The sequence below is a fragment of the Mobula hypostoma genome, chromosome 7, assembly GCF_963921235.1.
Source record: "Mobula hypostoma chromosome 7, sMobHyp1.1, whole genome shotgun sequence".
NCBI classification, from domain to species: domain Eukaryota; kingdom Metazoa; phylum Chordata; class Chondrichthyes; order Myliobatiformes; family Myliobatidae; genus Mobula; species Mobula hypostoma.
This window is the reverse complement of record NC_086103.1, coordinates 179,915,442-179,933,930: the sequence shown is the minus strand read 5'-3', so window position 1 is coordinate 179,933,930 and position 18,489 is coordinate 179,915,442. Positions and strand designations below refer to the sequence as shown.

The window sequence follows — 18,489 nt, the reverse complement described above, 5'->3', positions numbered from 1 at the left end:
AGCTAGCAGAGATTCTCACCGACATCTTCAACATCTCCTTGAGCAGTGCAGTTGTTCCTATGTGCTTCAAGGCCGCCACCATCGTCCCCGTGCCGAAGAAGTCTTCAGTGTCCTGCTTCAACGACTACTGTCCTGTCGCACTCACATCCATCATCATGAAGTGTTTCGAGAGGCTCATCGAGAGGTACATCAAGACCCTGCTGCCCCCCCTCACTGGACCCCCTGCAGTTCGTGTACCATCCCAACTGTTCAACAGACGACGCCATTGACATCACCCTCCACCGGGACCAAACCCACCTGGACAAAAAAGACACGTACGTTCAAGTGCTATTCATGGACTTCAGTTCAGCATTCAACACAATCATTCCTCAGAAACTGATTGGAAAGCTGAGCCTACTGGGCCTGAACACCTCCCTGCGCAACTGGATCCTAGACTTCCTGACTGGGAGACCTCAGTCAGTCTGGATTGGAAGCAGCATCTCCAACACCATCACACTGAGCACGGGGCCCCCCAGGGCTGTGTGCTCAGTCCACTGCTGTTCACTCTGCTGACCCACGACTGTGCTGCAACACACAGATCGAACCACATCATCAAGTTCGCCGATGACGCAGCCGTGGTGACTCATCAGCAAGAATGATGGGTCAGCATACAGAGAGGAGGTGCAGCGGCTAACGGATTGGTGCAGAGCCAACAACCTGTCTCTGAATGTGAACAAAACAAAAGAGATGGTTGTTGACTTCAGGAGGACACAGAACGACCACTCTCCACTGAATATCGACCACTCCTCTGTAGAGCACCAAATTTCTTCATGTTCACCTGGCAGAGAATCTCACCTGGTCCCCCAACACCAGCTCCATAGCAAAGAAAGCCCAGCAGTGTCTCTACTTTCTGCGAAGGCTGAGAAAAGTCCATCTCCCACCCCTCCCATCCTCACCACATCCCACAGAGGTTGTATTGAGAGCATCCTGAGCAGCTGCATCACTGCCTGGTTCTGAAATTGCACCATCTCGGATCACAAGACCCTGCAGCGGATGTGAGGTCAGCTGAGAAGATCATCGGGGTCTCTCTTCCTGCCATTACAGACATTTACACCACACGCTACATCGGTAAAGCAAACGGCATTATGAAGGACTCCACACACCCCTCATACAAACTCTTCTCCCTCCTGCCATCTGGCAAAAGGCACCGAAGCATTCAGGCTCTCATGACCAGACTATGTAACAGTTTCTTCCCCCAAGCCATCAGACTTCTCAATACCCAGAGCCTGGACTGACACCAACCTACTGCCCTCTACTGTGCATATTGTCTTGTTTATTGTTCATGGTAATGCCTGCACTGTTTTGTGCACTTTATGCAGTCCTGGGTAGGTCTTTAGTCTAGTGTAGTTTTGTGTTGTTTTACGTAGTTCAGTGTAGTTTTTGTATTGTTTCATGTAGCACCATGGTCCTGAAAAGCGTTGTCTCATTTTTACTGTGTTCTGTACCAGCAGTTATGGTCAAAATGACAATAAAAAGTGACTTGACTTAACAAGAATAGTCAAAGCCAACATAAAAGCTAAAGAGAGGGCATATAATGGAGCAAAAATTAGTGAGAAGTTTGAGGATTGGGAAGCTTTCAAATACCACCAGAAGGCAACTAAATAAGTCATTAAGAAGGTAAAAATGGAATACGAAAGTAAGCTTTCCAATAAAATAAAAGATGATACTAAAAGTTTCTTCAGATTCATAAAGTCTGGAACTATATGATCTTGTACTTTGGTAGAAGAAATGAAAGGGTTAACTTTCTTTTAATGGAGAGAAAATACAGAAAACTGAGCTGTCCACTGAACCCTCAATCTTCAAGAAGTCCTGTACCTGCAAGTACTACGGTGTCTTCTGGAACAGAGCATTAATTGCAGGAAGAGATTGTTTTCTTTGCAAATGTCAAATTATGGTGGTATACCTGGATTAAAAACATGCACAGTTTCGGGATTGTAATGGGAAAAATATAGTTGTCAACTAAACTTGTACACTGTTCCAGTTCAATCGAATTGCACAGCAATTCGGCATTATTCATAAAGAGGCTTAGCAGGAGATTACTGGGGCTCAGGCTGAGATTTTTACATCAGTGCTGGCCATAAGTGAATCACCAGGCAACTGGAGCACAGTAAGTGTAGGTAGCAGAGAAAAACCTGGCAAGTACAGACACTTGAGCCCAATCTTTGTGCTAAAAAAGTTATTGGGGAAAAATATCTAAGCAACTGGAATAATGACTGCCTGGAAAGGCAGAGCTTAAACCTAGTGAGCCAACATAACTTTATCAAGAACAACACATACAAGATGCTGGAGTAATCAAGCAGCATCTATGGAAAGATCGAAACAGTTGATGTTTCGGGCCCAGACTCTTCATCATAGAAAAGCCGTCAAAGGTAGAGCTTGTCTGACCAAATTAACTAATCTTTTCAAGGAAGTAGCAAAATGTATTGAGGAGGACAGTGTGGTTAATGTTGTTAATATGAAATTTAATACGGGTTTCAACAAAGTCTTGTATTGGAGGCTGGTTGAAAAGGTTGGTGCCCATGGCATGCAGGAAAAGTTAGCAATTTGAATCCAAAATAGCTAGGTAATTGGAGGCTGATGATGGTAGGGAAGACACAAAATATTGCAGATGCTGGAAATCTGGAGCAACGCACAAAAAAATTGGAAGAACTCAGTAGAATACAGCATCCATGGAGGGAAGTAGACAACAGTTAATGTTTCGGGTTGAGACCCTTCATCAGTAAGAGATGCCATTTTGAAAGGTGGACAGAAAGTGTTGATCAAGAGCTGGTCAGTGATAGGTGGGCTTGGTGAGAGGACAGGAGACAGAGAATAGTGTAAGCAGCTGGATGTGACGCAGGGGTGAAAAAGATGAAATCTGATTGGAGAGGTCGATTGACATGGAATAAAGGGAAGGAGGTGAAGACGGGAACTGGTGGGAGGAACACCAAAATTGAGAGAAATTGATGTTTGATGGAAATTATGGTAGAGGGATTCTTTTGTGATAGCTGCTTGTAATTAGTAGTGTTCCTCTACTTCCATAGTTGCTGGGATGTTCATAAGCTACGTGAATGATTTTGATGTGTCTGTAAGTGCTATGAACAGTCAGTTTGCAGATGACACTAAATTGGAGGGGTGGTTGTCATTATGGAGGGTTTTCTTTTGCTACAACCATAACAGAATCAATGAAAGACTGCCCAACCAAAGTGCAAAACAAACTCTGTAAATGCAAAAAGAGGAAACAGTAATATAAATAAATAAGCAATAAATATCGAAAACATGAGATGACAAGTCCTTGAAAGTGACTCCGTTGTCTGTGGGAACATTTCAGTAATGGGATACTTGAAGTTGAGTGAAGTTATCCCCTTTGTTCAAGAGCCTGATGGTTGAGTGGTAGTAACTCTTCTTAAACCTGATAGTGCGAGTCCTGAGGCACTTGTACCCTCTTTCTGATGGCAGCAGTGAGAAAAAAGCATGTCCTGGGTGGTGGGGGTCCTTGATGATGGATGCTGCTTTCCTGTGACAGCATTTCATGTAGATGTGCTTAATGGTTGGGAAGGCTTTACTCGTGATGGACTAGGCAGTATCCACTACTTTTTGTAACATTTTCTGTTCAAGGGCATTGATGCTTCTATACCAGGCTGTGATGCAGCCACTCAGTATACTCTCCACTACATATCTATATAAATTTGTCGAATGTTTAGATATCATGCCGATTCTCTGCAAACTTCTAAGGAAGCAAAGGTGCTGCTGTGCTTTTTTGTAATTGCGCTTACATGCTGAGCACTGGATAGGTCCTCTGAAATAATAACACCTAGGAATTTAAAGTAGCTAACCCTCTCCACCTCTGATCCTCCGATGAGGACTGGCTCCTGGACCTTTGCTGTTCTTCTCCTGAGATCTACAATCGGTTCCTTGGTGTTGCTGACATTGAGTGAGTTGTTGTGACTCCACTCAGCCAGAATTTCAATTATCCTCCTGTCTGCTGATTCATCATCACCTTTGATTTGGCCTACGATAATGGTGTCATCTAAAATCTTTACGTGAGGAAATACAGGATCCAATTGCACAAGGAGGTCTTGAAGCCGAGGTCTTGGAGCTTATGGGTTAGTTTTGAGGGGATGATGGTATTGAATGCTAAGCTGTAGCCAGTAAAGAGCATCCTGATCTATCCGTCTTTGCTATCCAGATGCTCCAGGGTTGAGTTGAAGAGCCAATGAGATGGCATCTGCTGTGGACCTGTTGCTGTGGTAGGCAAATTGGAGCAGATCCAAGTTGCTTCTCTGGCAAGAGATGATATGTTTAATCACCAACCTTTCAAAGCTCTTCATCACTGTGGATGTAACTGCTACTGGGTGATAGTCATTGAAGCAGGTGGCCATGCTCTTCCTGGGTACCGGAATAATTGAAGCCTGCTTTGCGAGTGTCTTTGGTGACATACCAATCCTTAACCTCAGAATGAAGTATAGCCACTGTTATGCCTTCTTTGTAACTCCATCAATACGTTGGGCCCAGGATAGATCCTCAGAGATGTTGACACCCAGGAACTTGAAACTGCTCACACTTTCCACTTCTGATCCCTTGATGATAATTGGTATGTGTTCCCTGGACTTCACCTTCCTGTAGTACACAATCAATTTCTTGGTCTTACTGGCCTTGGGTGCAAGGTTGTTGCAACACCACCCAATTACCTGATCTATCTCGCTCCTGTACTCCTCCTCATCACCATCTGAATCTTTTGTGTTGAAGTTGAACTTGCAGTTAAGTCAGTCGTAAGGAAAGAAAATGCAATCTTTGCATTCATTTTAAGATGGGTATTATAGAAAAGTAATAATGCAATACTGACGCCTTACAAAGCGTTAGTATGATGGCATTTGGAGTATTGTGAGCAGATATGCTGTCACTGGAGAGGGTTCAGAGCAGGGTTCACGAGAATGATCTTGAGAATGAAAGGGTCAATGTATGAGGAGCATGTATGATGGCTCTAGACCTGTACTCAATGGAATTTAGAGAATAAGGGGGATCTCATTGAAACCTATTGAATATTGAAAGACCTTGATAGAGTGGATGTGGAGAGGATGGTTCTAATCATGAGGTAGTTTAGAACCAGAGAGTACGGCCTCAATGCAAGGACATCCCTTAGAACAGAGATGAGGGGGAATTTATTTAGCCAGAGAGTAGTGAATCTGTGGAATTCTTTCTCACATTCGGCTGTGGAGGCTAAGTCATTGGGTATATTTAAAGCGGAGGTTGATAGGTTCTTGATTAGTAAAGGTGTCAAAAGTTATGGGGAGAGGGCAGGAGAATGGGGTTGGGCGGGAATGGCAGAGCAGACTCAATGGATTGAATGGCTTAATTCTGCTTCTATGCCTTAAGGCTGATTTATACTTCTGCGTCAAATTGACGCCATAGGTACGGCGTCGCCTCGAACCCTACGCAGAGCCTACGTGGATCCCTACGCCATAGCCTGACGTGCACCTCTCCCAAAATGTAACTACGCGTCATGGCAACGCAGACCACAACAACTGTGATTGGCCCGCTTGGTATCATCGCATTTCCTTCTACGCTGCAATAGCTTCCCATTGGGCGACTGAAGGGCAGGGAAGGAACTCTGGCTGCAATGCTTTCCATAAAGCTTTACAGACCTCCGAAATTATGGAGGATACATTTCGCTTTTACGAAAAAGACGCTCGCTTTAAACTTGTTTACCCCGAGAAAGACTACCATGACCATGAAGCCTTGCATGGGCAGATGTGCCTGAATTGCAGAGCAACAAGGACACACCAACGCACAAGTATAAATGCTCACAACGCGCGTAGGCCACTTGCGTAGGTTACAGCGTCCATTTGACGCAGAAGTATAAATCAGTCTTTATGGTCTTATTTTTGAGGGACAGAAGGAGGTCCTTCATTCTGTCAAATATATATATTAAACTGCTGGCTTCAGAAATCATACCAATCCCATTTTCCAAAAGCCCAACAAATTATTTGCAATTTCCTCTCAGAAGCTGTGATTGATTATGTGTCCAACAGCACCCTACCATTATTGAGTTAGAAGGTTTTTGCCCACATTAGCTCAGAATTTTGATCGCTGTCCCCTGGTTCTTAAACAATCCATTAGCAGGAAAGTCTACCTGTCTGCACCTTATTTAAACCAGTCATAATCTTGTAAAACTCTATCAGACCCCCTCTGGATGTATCCTGCACCAAATTAGTTTTGACTTTCAATGTTCTGACTGTCCTATCCGCATACACTGGCCCATTTTTAAACTAAGACTCACTCTAGGCTTGTGAGACATTTTATTAAAGTAAACATTTAAATGCTGGTGAAGCAAAGGAGCTTTTTTCTTTAGCAACTTCTGTGGGAATTGTTTCACTCATTTAACATATACTGGGGTGGGAAAATTTATAACGCAATTGATGTCAACAGGCTGTTCCCGCATTTTATGTTGGGTTTATATCAAATGTGCTGTGTTGCGAGTGAAATTTATTGCTTTTTTTTGCCACAGTTGTTGGATGAACTTCCCATGATCTACAGCTGCTGTATATTTGTCTACTGCCTGTAAGTATTTGTTTGCTTTTGGATTTTCATCAGAATTGATGAGCTGTGGCTAACCATGTGTGTCTGGTATGCATTACTTCAGTTCTTAGAGAAACATTCAAGAAATGAAAAGGAAATCAAATTCTTTCCTCATTTTCCTATTATAGTTAATGACAATGTATGGTCAGGATCTTGTTGCATGTCTTAAGCAAAGTTTTATTCTCTGTCTTTGTCTACACTGAAAGGTTAATAGTGCAGTATATTATTATAGAAAGGTAGAGTTGTACAGTATCGAGTCTGCACCATTATTTGATTATGGCTGATTTATTATCCCTCTCAACCCTTTTCTGCTGACTTCACCCTATAACCTTTGACACCCTTATGAATCAAGAACCTATCACACACTGCTTTGAATATACACACTCACTTGGCCTCCACAGCTGTCTGTAGTAATGAATTCTACAGATTCCCCATTGAATTCAACCAATTGCGGGTGGACAGCCTGTTCCTGTGCTGTACTATTCTATGTTCTAGAAACGGGTCCTCTGCCTGCTACGTCATGTCTATATTTTGACACTAAACCAACTTACCTGCATTAATTCCATTTCCCTCTCTACCCTTGCACATTCAAGTTTCTATCTGGATGTCTCTTAATTATTGTCTCTCTTCCTGCCTCCACCACTACCTCTGGCAGTTTATTGCAGATACCAGTTTCTCTTGCGTGGAAAGATTTACCCCTCAGGTCCCCAGTTACCCCTCAGTTAATATGTTTGTATGTATTAATGTGCAGGAACTATATTTTGATTGGGCAACGTATATGTGGCACATTTCAGAGTATTAGTTTACTGCATCTACAGAAATTAAGCTGTAAGAGGAATATTTTAAAATATTAAATTTTCCCCTTTCTTAGAGGATTTCGCTATTAGTGTTAGTCTGTTTAAAGAAGTTCCTTGGCAAATATGAGCCCTAGAAAATGCTAGGAGAGCCACAACTGTAACATTATATTCTGTACTTTGTTATTTCTTTTCACTTGTATGAGGTTCCTTAAGATTGTCACAAACTGGGGGGGGGTGTTGGGGGGTGGGGGTATTGGGGGGTGGGGAGTGGGGGCTGTAATGGGGATAACTTCACTACCAATTAAATGCTCCCGGTAGCGTGAATCTCCAATAGTCTCTGACAACCAAGTCCATCTCCTGACTTTCATTTGTGGCTTAGCTACTATGCTGGCAGAACCGTTTCAACTGACAGAAAAAGAGGGAAAGGAAGGTTACTGGCATCTTAAAACAAGTCACTTTGGGCAGATGTAGCTCATCAGCTGTGGTTGACAGGAAGGAAAACTCTGATCTCAATCCTCAGCTGTCCTGCAGCTATACTGGCTCTGGGGAAGGCTTCAGGTGTAAACCCCGAGGAAAAATCCAGAGCTGGAGCCCCTAAGGCAGTACTATGTTGAGTCCAAAGCTGACTGGGTACAGCTGCGACACTGCTGGTGCCGCACTGCATCAATCTCTGTAATTCCTTTGGATTCATCAGTTGCGTGGAGAAGGGGAGCCTGCTGCACGGGCAACGGCTTGCTCTCCATATCGTACTGCCCTGCTTTGCGTACTGGCTTGCACATTGACAGAATTGTATGTAACTAGGAGGCAACGACCCTGACCAATGGACAGCCTCCTCCCTTGTATGACATTGATGTACTTATGCTTTGAAATGACCTGTATGAATACCATGCAAAACATGGCACGGTATCTTGGTACAAGCGACAATAATAAGCCAACTACCGTTTTGAGCCAAAGTCGAAAATTAGTATTGTTCGCAGTAGTGGATATCAATGAAAAATACTCTAAAAATGTGAACAAGTAATGATAAGATCTGCTAGTTGCAGTTCTCTGAGGCTCCTCTCCTGCTTCTCCCAATGCTTATTCTGAATTCAGAATAAAATGCCACATAAACATTTAAGAAAATGTTTCCTCAGCTCTACATTTGGCTTTTGGACTGCTTTGAAGTTATTGAGAAAGTGCAGTGCAGATAGACAATAAGGAAAAGAGGCAATGACAAGGTAGATTGTGAGCTCAAGTTAATCTTTAATGTATGGAGTTCCATTCCATTGCCTCATAACAACAAGGTCAAAGCTGTCCTTGAGTGTAGTGATGCATGTCTTCAAGTTTTTGTATCTGCTGCTTGATGGGAGGGGGGCTAAGAGAGAATGATCGGGGGGGGGGTCAAAGACTATGTTGGTTGCTTTTCTGAGGTACTGTAACAAAAGGTCTACAAAGTGTTGGTTTCTGTGATGGATTAAGTGTATCCACAATTCTGTTTTATTTCTGGAGATAAAGTGTGGAACAGGTCCTCCTGGCACAATGAGCCATGCCACTCAGCAACCCATCCATTTAACACTAGTCCGATCACAGGACAATTTACAGTGACCAATTAACTTACTAACTGGTAGGACTTTGTACTGTGGAGGAAATCAGAGCAACAGAGAAAACCCATGTAGTCATGGGGCGAATAGGTAAACTCTTCACAGACGACGCCAGAAATGAACTCCTAACTCCAACGTCCCGAGCTGTAATAGCAGTGTGTTAACCACTACGCTACCATGTTACCCTAAGTTCTTGAAGTCTTGGGCAGAGCAGTTGCTATACCAACCTGTGATGATTCATGATAGGATGCTGTCTATGTTGTGTCCATAAGAATAGGTGAGGGTCAGTGGGGCATTTTGTTGGCAATATGGATGACATTTGCACAAAATGAATTGTTTAAACCTAAAATGAACTTCATTCTCTTGGAGGATACACAATGAGTTCTAGTCTTCATTGAAATATGGTTAGAGATTGAGGACAGATGTTTCCTAACTTTATTGTTGTACTAAACTTTGATCTTGGAGTATTTCAAAAATATTGATTAATTTGGCAAGCAGTTTCTTAGGGCGCATGATAGACTGTGAAGCTGTGGGAAACAAATGAATTTGGAGCAAGAGCGATTAATACTGGAAAATAATCAGAGCATCTGTGGCAAGAGGAAGAGATAACATCTCAAATCGATGTCCTCAAGTCTTTATTTAATGCTTTCTCTGTTTGTATTTTAGGTTTTCAGCATCTGTAGTGTTTTCTTAAAGTATTTAATCTGGTGTTTATAATTTTCAATGAGGTAACATCTTAATTGGATTATATATCGTTATAATATATTGATTGGATCTTGTCTGATCAGAGAATTTTTCCAGATGTTGAGAATATAGCATAGAGGACTTTAGGAATCAAGTTGTAGAAATCCTTAAAGGCTGGCCTTTGCCTCAACATTACAATGCAAAGCAAGAGAAATTGTTACAATTGTATAAAATTATGATTGCAGGCTACTTAAAGGACTTTGCTGAATTGAGGATACCAAACTTCTTAAAGTATTAGCCTTAGAATAGTGAGCAGCACTCACACAATATAATGATATTTGGGCGAGACGTTCAAGTTGAGGATAGATTCTGTCAACTATTCCTGCATTAAGTTCAGAAAATGAAAAGTTAATATGATTGAGCTGTTCAAGGTAATCAAAGTATCTTCTAAGATAGATTTAAGAGGGAAATGATTTCCTGTTGGTGGAGAACAGCCCAGGACACAAGGTGTAACAATAAAATTGGAGGCAAGAATTCCACTTAACACAAAAGGGAATGTTAGATCTGCCTGCAACATACACAAAATGCTGGTGGAACGCAGCGGGCCAGGCAGCATCTGTAGGAAGAAGTACAGTTGACGTTTCGGGCCGAGACCCTTTGTCAGGACTAATGAAGGGCAGATTGTGTCTAACAAGCCTGATAGAGTTCTTTGAGGAGGTGACCAGGCATATAGATGAGGGTAGTGCAGTGGATGTGATCTATATGGATTTTAGTAAGGCATTTGACAAGGTTCCATATGGTAGGCTTATTCAGAAAGTTAGAAGGCATGGGATCCAGGGAAGTTTGGCCAGGTGGATTCAGAATTGGCTTGCCTGCAGAAGGCAGAGGGTGGTGGTGGAGGGAGTACATTCAGATTGGAGGATTGTGACTAGTGGTGTCCCACAAGGATCTGTTCTGGGACCTCTACTTTTTGTAATTTTTATTAACGACCTGGATGTGGGGGTAGAAGGGAGGGGTGGGGGGGAGCTAATCAGGTGTTACACCTTACCCCAGGGTGACCTGCAGCCTAAGAGGGAAGGAGTGCCTTACACCTCATTCAGTAGAGATATATTTCCACCCCATCATCTCAGCACACAATAGATGAGTTTAAGAGTCGCGATGTAATGATGCAGCTCTATAAAACTCTGGTTAGGCCACACTTGGAGTATTATGTCCAGTTCTGGTCACCTCACTATAGGAAGGATGTGGAAGCATTGGAAAGGGTACAGAGGAGATTTACCAGGATGCTGTCTGGTTTAGAGAGTATGGATTATGATCAGAGATTAAGGGAGCTAGGGCTTTACTTTTTGGAGAGAAGGAGGATGAGAGGAGACATGTTAGAGGTGTACAAGATAATAAGAGGAATAGATAGAGTGGATAGCCAGCGTCTCTTCCCCAGGGCACCACTGCTCAATACAAGAGGACATGGCTTTAAGGTAAGGGGTGGGAAGTTCAAGGGGGATATTAGAGGAAGTTTTTTTACTCAGAGAGTGGTTGGTGCGTGGAATGCACTGCCTGAGTCAGTGGTGGAGGCAGATACACTAGTGAAGTTTAAGAGACTACTAGACAGGTATATGGAGAAATATACGGTGGGGGCTTATATGGGAGGCAGGGTTTGAGGGTCGGCACAACATTGTGGGCCGAAGGGCTTGTACTGTGCTGTACTATTCTATGATCTATGTTCTATGTACTTTGATAATTTTCTTTGAACTTGCTATTACTGATAATGTAACAGGTTTGAGGGGATATTGGTTTATTGCCCTCTGACTCTAAATATGCAGTGCATATGGAAATGAATTAAACAATTTGGACTGACAATTTTTTTTTGTAAATGCAGAGTACAGTCAAATTTATTTTGGAGAATATTTAATGAGGTTGAATTTACCACAGGTAGGATGCTGAAAGTTGTGAGCTTGCATTCAAAGATGTTGAGCTTCTGGGCGATGTCTAGATTGTTCTTTGGGTAATATATTCAAAAATAAATTATGAAGGAAATAAAGTACACACTTAAAGAAATCTAGAGCATAAAGTAAACATATTGAATGAGTTGCTTTAGTATGGCCTCTCATATGGCACTACATCAACATTGAATATTTTTATGTTCTTTATTTATTTCCAGGATTGTATCCTATAATTTGTTGCAAAGCGTAAGAATATGTGCAGGTTCTTCTGTTTGAGAAGAACAGTTAAATAATGTGGGTTATTGCTGACTAACCCAATCCAGATGATGGATTTCCTCCAACTATTCCTTCACTCATTGTCCGATATACACCCTGGATGTGAACTGAGCTAGTAATGCAGAGGGCAGAACTAATGATCTGAGGACATGAGCTCATATCCCACACAGCAGGCAACTGGCAAGAATGAAGTTCAGTTATCAGAATCAGATTTATTATCACTGACAAATACCATGAAAATTTTTGTGTAGCAACAGTCAATGCAAGACATAAAAATCACGATAAGTTTTAAAATTAAGTAAATTGAGTAGTGAGGTAGAGTTCATGGGTTGATTGGCCATTCAGAAATCTGATGGCAGAGGGGAAGAAGTTATTCCAAATATGTTGAATGTGGGGCTTCAGTTTCTGTTTCTCCTCTCTGATCATAGTCAATAGGCAATAGGTGCAGGAGTAGGCCATTCGGCCCGTCAAGCCAGCACCACCATTTACTGTGATCATGGCTGATCATCCACAGTCAGTATCCAGTTCCTACCTTATCCCCATAACCTTTGATTCTGCTATCTTTAAGAGCTCTATCCATCTCTTTCTTGAAAGCATCCAGAGACTTGGCCTCCACAGCCTTCTGGGGCAGAGCATTCCATACATCCACCACTCTCTGGGTGAAAAAGTTTTTCCTCAACTCTGTTCTAAATGACCTACCCCTTATTCTTAAACTGTGGTCTCTGGTTCTGGACTCACCCATCAGCGGGAACATGCTTCCTGCCTCCGGTGTGTCCAATCCCTTAATAATCTTACGTGTTTCAATAAGATCCCCTCTCAGCCTTCTAAATTCCAGAGTATACAAGCCCAGTCGCTCCAATCTTTCGACATATGACAGTCCCGCCATCCCAGGAATTAACCTTGTGAACCTACACTGCACTCCCTCAATAGCAAGAATGTCCTTCCTCAAATTTGGAAACCAAAACTGCACACAGTATTCCAGGTGTGGTCACACCAGAGCCCTGTACAGCTGCAGAAGGACCTCTTTGCTCTTGTACTCAATTCCCCTGGTTATGAAGGCCAGCATGCCATTAGCTTTCTTCACTGCCTGCTGTACTTGCATGCTTGCTTTCAGTGACTGATGTACAAGAACACCTAGATCTCGTTGTACTTCCCCTTTTCCTAACTTGACTCCATTTAGATAATAATCTGCCTTCCTGTTCTTACCACCAAAGTGGATAACCTCACATTTATCCACATTAATCTGCATCTGCCATGCATCTGTCCACTCACCCAGCCTGTCCAAGTCACCCTGCATTCTCATAACATCCTCCTCACATTTCACACTGCCACACAGCTTTGTGTCATCGGCAAATTTGCTAATGTTACCTTTAATTCCCTCATCTGTCATTAATATATATATATTAATGATAGTGTGTGTGTGTGTGTGTGTGTGTGTGTGTGTGTGTATATATATATTAATAGTCATCATATAAATCTTGTATAAAAACTGTGATCTGCTACAGTGAGCATGAAATTATTGGACTGCAGTTAAAAATAACCCTTTTGATTCATTAATGAAGGAAGTTTTCTGTCCACTCCAAATCTGGTCTATCCCGCTGCTGTGTTAAGGAGTCTGTACGTTCTCCAAGTGACCATGTGGATTTCCTCCAGCTGCTCTGGTTTCCTCCCACAGTCCAAAGACATACTGGTTGGTAGGTTCATTGATCATTGTAAATTGTCTTGTGATTAGGCTCCGAATAAACTGGGGAATTGCTGCGTGGATTGGCTTGAAAGGCCTGAAGGACCTATTCCTCACTATACCTCAATAAATAAATAAAATTATTGGCTCCAAAACTACAGTGAATTTTACATTGAACCTGTAGATGTGAATTCCCACTATTCAGGACATCTACAAAGACAGGTGTGTAAAAGAGCCTAAGGATTATTGGAGACTCGAGTCACCCCAACCATAAACTGTTCCAGCTGCTACCATCCGGGAAATAGTACCGCAGTATAAAAGCCAGGACCAACAGACTCCGGGACAGCTTCTTCCACCAGGCCATCAAATTGCTTAATTCATGCTGATGCTACTGTATTTCTACGTTATACTGACTGTCGCGTTGTACAGAATATTTATTATAAATTATTGTAATTGCACATTTGAACAGAGACGTAACATAAAGATTTTTACTCCTCATATATTTGAAGGATATAAGTAATAAAATCAATTTATTGTCTCCAAAGTGGCCCTTGAAGCAAGGCACTAGTACTGGAGCAATTAGATCTACAGTTGGATCAAATAGTCAACAACTGATCCAGCTGATATTCATGAAGAGATTAAAAGTACAACTGCTGTTAAGAACGGTATTGTTACGCACCAGCAGCAATAGATATGAAATTGAGTCGGGATTTTATAAATAAACAACAAAATTTACTAACCTCTACTCAAAAACATAGAAAAGTAAACAAACAACTAACTGAAACGGAAGTTAACAGTGTTATGCGTCTCTAGTTATCAAACAGTCGAACTTAAAGACAATTCTTAACAGATCTTACTCAAACACAGTCTTAAGGTGGTAGTTCAAAGAGTCCAAGTGATTTATGAAGTAAGTGAGGGGAGAGACTTCCTGAACCAGCGATGAAGAAAAGATGAAACTGCTGACGCAGATCCCAGCGGAGAAATGCCTTGTCCGATGAGATCACGAAGAATAAGATTTCTTACAGTAACTGATCTTTCGCCGGAGGTGGTCACCACACAACACCCGAGACCATGCAGGGGTTAACCAAAAGTGTGTGCCACAATACCCATATGGACTAAACCAAATGTCAATCACAGAACGCCGTTGATTTCTTGGGTTCGTACAAAGCTGTTAATTCTTCACCCTCTCTCCTTCCACGATTACATAACCACCAACTGTGACTCCCCAACAAAAACAACTACTCAACAAACTGCGGTCTCCCCTTTTATACTGGTTGGAACATGCCATCACGTGACATCACATCACCCCACTATCACGACAATTACATCATGCCAATATCACGAGACAATTACATCATGCTCATGAGATACTCATGGGACAGGTAACAGTATCAACTGATAAACTGGATGCAGGGATGTCTGGGATCCAAGTAAATAATTGATTGTACAGCTATCAATGATACTTATAAAATGTTTACTTAAAGTGAGGGCATAACTCCTCAGAGAAACTGCAGTTTAAACAAGTGAAGGGAATGAAGAATAATTAACACATGTATTCCATGCCGCTGTTAAATCTCAGTTTTTAAGCTTGATTGTAATTAGATTCACCCATGTTAGACTGTCTTTAAAGCGGGTGAACCCTGGCAAGGTGGAAGGCCCCGGTGGAGTACCTGGTAAGGCTCTGAAAACTTGTGCCAACTAACTGATGGTAGTATTCAAGGACATTTTCAACCTCACTGCAATGGGTGGAAGTTTCTACTTGCTTCAAAATGCAACAATTATACCAGTGCCTAAGAAGAATAATGTGAGTTGCCTTAATTACTATCGCCCAGTAGAACTCACATCTACAGTGGTGAAATGCTTTGAGAGGTTGGTCTTGACTAGACTGAACTTCTGCCTCAGCAAGGACCTGAACCCTCTGCAATTTGCCTATCACCACAATAGGCAGACGCAATCTCAGTGGCTCTTCACGTGGACTTAGACCACCAGGACAATACAAACAGCTATGTCAGGAAACACACAGAAAATGCTGGTGGAACGCAGCAGGCCAGGCAGCATCTATAGGAAGAAGTACAGTCGATGTTTCAGGCCAAGACCCTTCGTCAGGACTATATCAGGATGCTGTTCATTGACTAAGGCTCAGCATTTAACACCATCAGTTCCACAATCCTGATTGAGAAGTTACAGAACCAGGGCCTCTGTACCTCTTTGCAATTGGATTCTCTACTTCCTAACCGGAACACCAGAATCTTTGTGAATTGGTGATAATATTTCCTTCTCGCTGATGAGCAACACTGGCATACCTCAGGGGTGTGTGCTTAGCCCACTGCTCTCTTCTCTCTATACCCATGACTGTGTGTGGCTAGGCATATCTCAAATACCAGTTATGAATTTGCTGATGATACAGCCATTGTTGGCAGAATCTCAGATGGTGATGAGAGGACATACAAGAGTGAGATATACCAACTAGTTGAATGGTATTGGAGCAACAACCTTGCACTCAACTTTAGTAAGATGAAAGAGCTGATTGTGGACTTCAGAAAGGGTAAGATGAAGGAGCACTTACCAATCCTCATAGAGGGATCGGAAGTGGAGAGAGTGAGCAGCTTCAAGTTCCTTGGTGTCAAGATCTCTGAGGATCTAACCTGCTCCCAACATATTAATGCAGTTATAAAGGGAGCAAGACAGCGACTATACTTCATTAGAAATTTGAAGAGATTTGATATGTCAACAAAAACACTCAAAAACTTATGTAGTTGTACCGTGGAGAGCATTCTGACAGGCTGCATCACTGTCTGGTATTGGGGGGTGGGGGGCTACTACATAGGACCGAAAGAAGCTGCAGAGTGTTATAAATTTAATCAGTTCCATCTTGGGTACTAGCCTACAAAGTACCTGTACCCAGAACATCTTCAAGGAGTGGTGTCTCAGAAAGGCAACGTTCGTTATTAAAGACCCCCAGCACCCAGGGCATGCCCTTTTCTCACTGTTAACATCAGGCAGGAGATACAGAAGCCTGAAGGCACACACTCAGCAATTCAGGAACAACTTCTTCCCCTCTGCCATCTGATTCCTAAATGGATATTGAACCTGTGAACACTACCTCACTTTTTTTAATATGTATTATTTCTGTTTTTGCACAATTTTTAATCTATTCAATACATATACACTGTAATTGTTTTATTTATTTATATTACTTTTTTCTTCTATATTATGTGTTGCATTGGACTGCTGCTGCTAAGTTAACAAAATTCACAACACATGCTGGTGATAATAAACCTGATTCTGTTTCTGAAACATAGAAACAGAAATCTACAGCACATTACAGGCCCTTCAGCCCACAATGTTGTGCTGGCCATGTAACCTACTCTAGAAACTGCCTAGAATTTCCCTAGCGCATACCCTTCTATTTTTCTAAGCTCCATATACCTATTTCAGAGTTTCTTAAAAGACCCTATTGTATCCACCTCTGCCACCTTTACTGGGAGTGCATTTCACGCACCCACCACTCTCTGTATGAAAAACTTACCTCTGACATCCCCTTTGTACCTGCTTCCAAGCACCTTAGAACTATGTCCCCTCGTGTTAGCCATTTCAGCCCTGCAGAAAAAGCCTTTGGTTATCCACACGATGAATGCCTCTCCTCATCTTATACAACTCTATGAGGTCACCTTTCATCCAATGTCACTCCAAGGGGAAAAGTGTTTTCGTGGCTTCTTCTAGCTCTCATAATTTCATTCTTGAGCTCTTCCCTGGCACCCTTGTAATTTTCTAGAGCTCTAAAAAAACTAGGTAATGACAGAGATCTAGAAGATTATAAGGCTAGCAGGAAGGAGCTTAAGAAAGAAAATAGGAGAGTCGGAAGGGGCCATGAGATGGCCCTGGCGGACAGGATCAAGGAAAACCCCAAGGCATTCTACAAGTATGTGAAGAGCAAGAGGATAAGATGTGAGAGAATAGGACCAATCAAGTGTGACTGTAGAAAAGTGTGTATGGAACTGGAGGAGATAGCAGAAGTACTTAAATGAAATGAAATATCTTTATTGTCATTGTACAGTACAATTTGTCATGCACCAATACAGCAAAAATGAGTGTGTAACTCTTGTACTCAATGCTATAAAACAACAAATAAATAAATAAACAATAAATAAAATCAAGTAACCAGCCAGTACAAGCAATGTCCAGCAGTACAAAAGGGCAACTCAGATGCATGACAGCCATAAAACCAGTATTAAAGTAGCAATATAACAATTCATGGATGATGCTTGATCGATTGGTTCAGAGCAATTATAACTCTGGGGAAAAAGCTATTTTTCAGTCTAAAAATGCAGGCATAGAAAATCTTATAACGTCTGAGTACTTTGCTTCAGTATTCACAACGGAAAAGGATCTTGGCGATTGTAGGGATGACTTACAGCGGACCATAAACCTTGAGCATGTAGATATTAAGAAATAGGATATGCTGGAGCTTTTGGAAAGCATCAGGTTGGATAAGTCACCGGTACCGGACGAGATGTACCCCAGGCTACTGTGGGAGGTGAGGGAAAAGATTGCTGAGCCTCTGGCAATGATCTTTGCATCATCAATGGGGACGGGAGAGGTTCCGAGGATTGGAGAGTTGCAAATGTTGTTCCACTATTCAAGAGAGGGAGTAGAGATAGCCCAGGAAATTGTAGACCAGTGAGTCTTACTTCAGTGGTTGGTAAGTTGTTGGAGAAGATCCTGAGAGGCAGGATTTATGAATATTTGGAGAGACATAATATGATTAGGAATAGTCAACGTGGCTTTGTGAAAAGCAGGATGATTGAATTTTTTGAGGATATGACTTAACACGTTGAAGGTAGAGCAGTAGATGTGTTGTATATGGATTTCTGCAAGGCATTTGACAAGGTATCCCATGCAAGGCTTATTGAGAATGTAAGGAGGCATGGGAT

General features: G+C 42.1%; 1 protein-coding gene across 1 annotated transcript in view; it reads left to right on the top strand.

Moving 5' to 3' along the window:
* acer3 (alkaline ceramidase 3) overlaps nt 1-18,489 on the top strand; it is a 306,286-nt gene that overhangs the window by 134,873 nt on the left and 152,924 nt on the right. Inside the window, exon 4 of the mRNA XM_063054646.1 lies at nt 6,527-6,579. Within this exon, the coding sequence (XP_062910716.1) occupies nt 6,527-6,579 (53 nt within the window). The remainder of the gene's footprint in view (nt 1-6,526; nt 6,580-18,489) is intronic.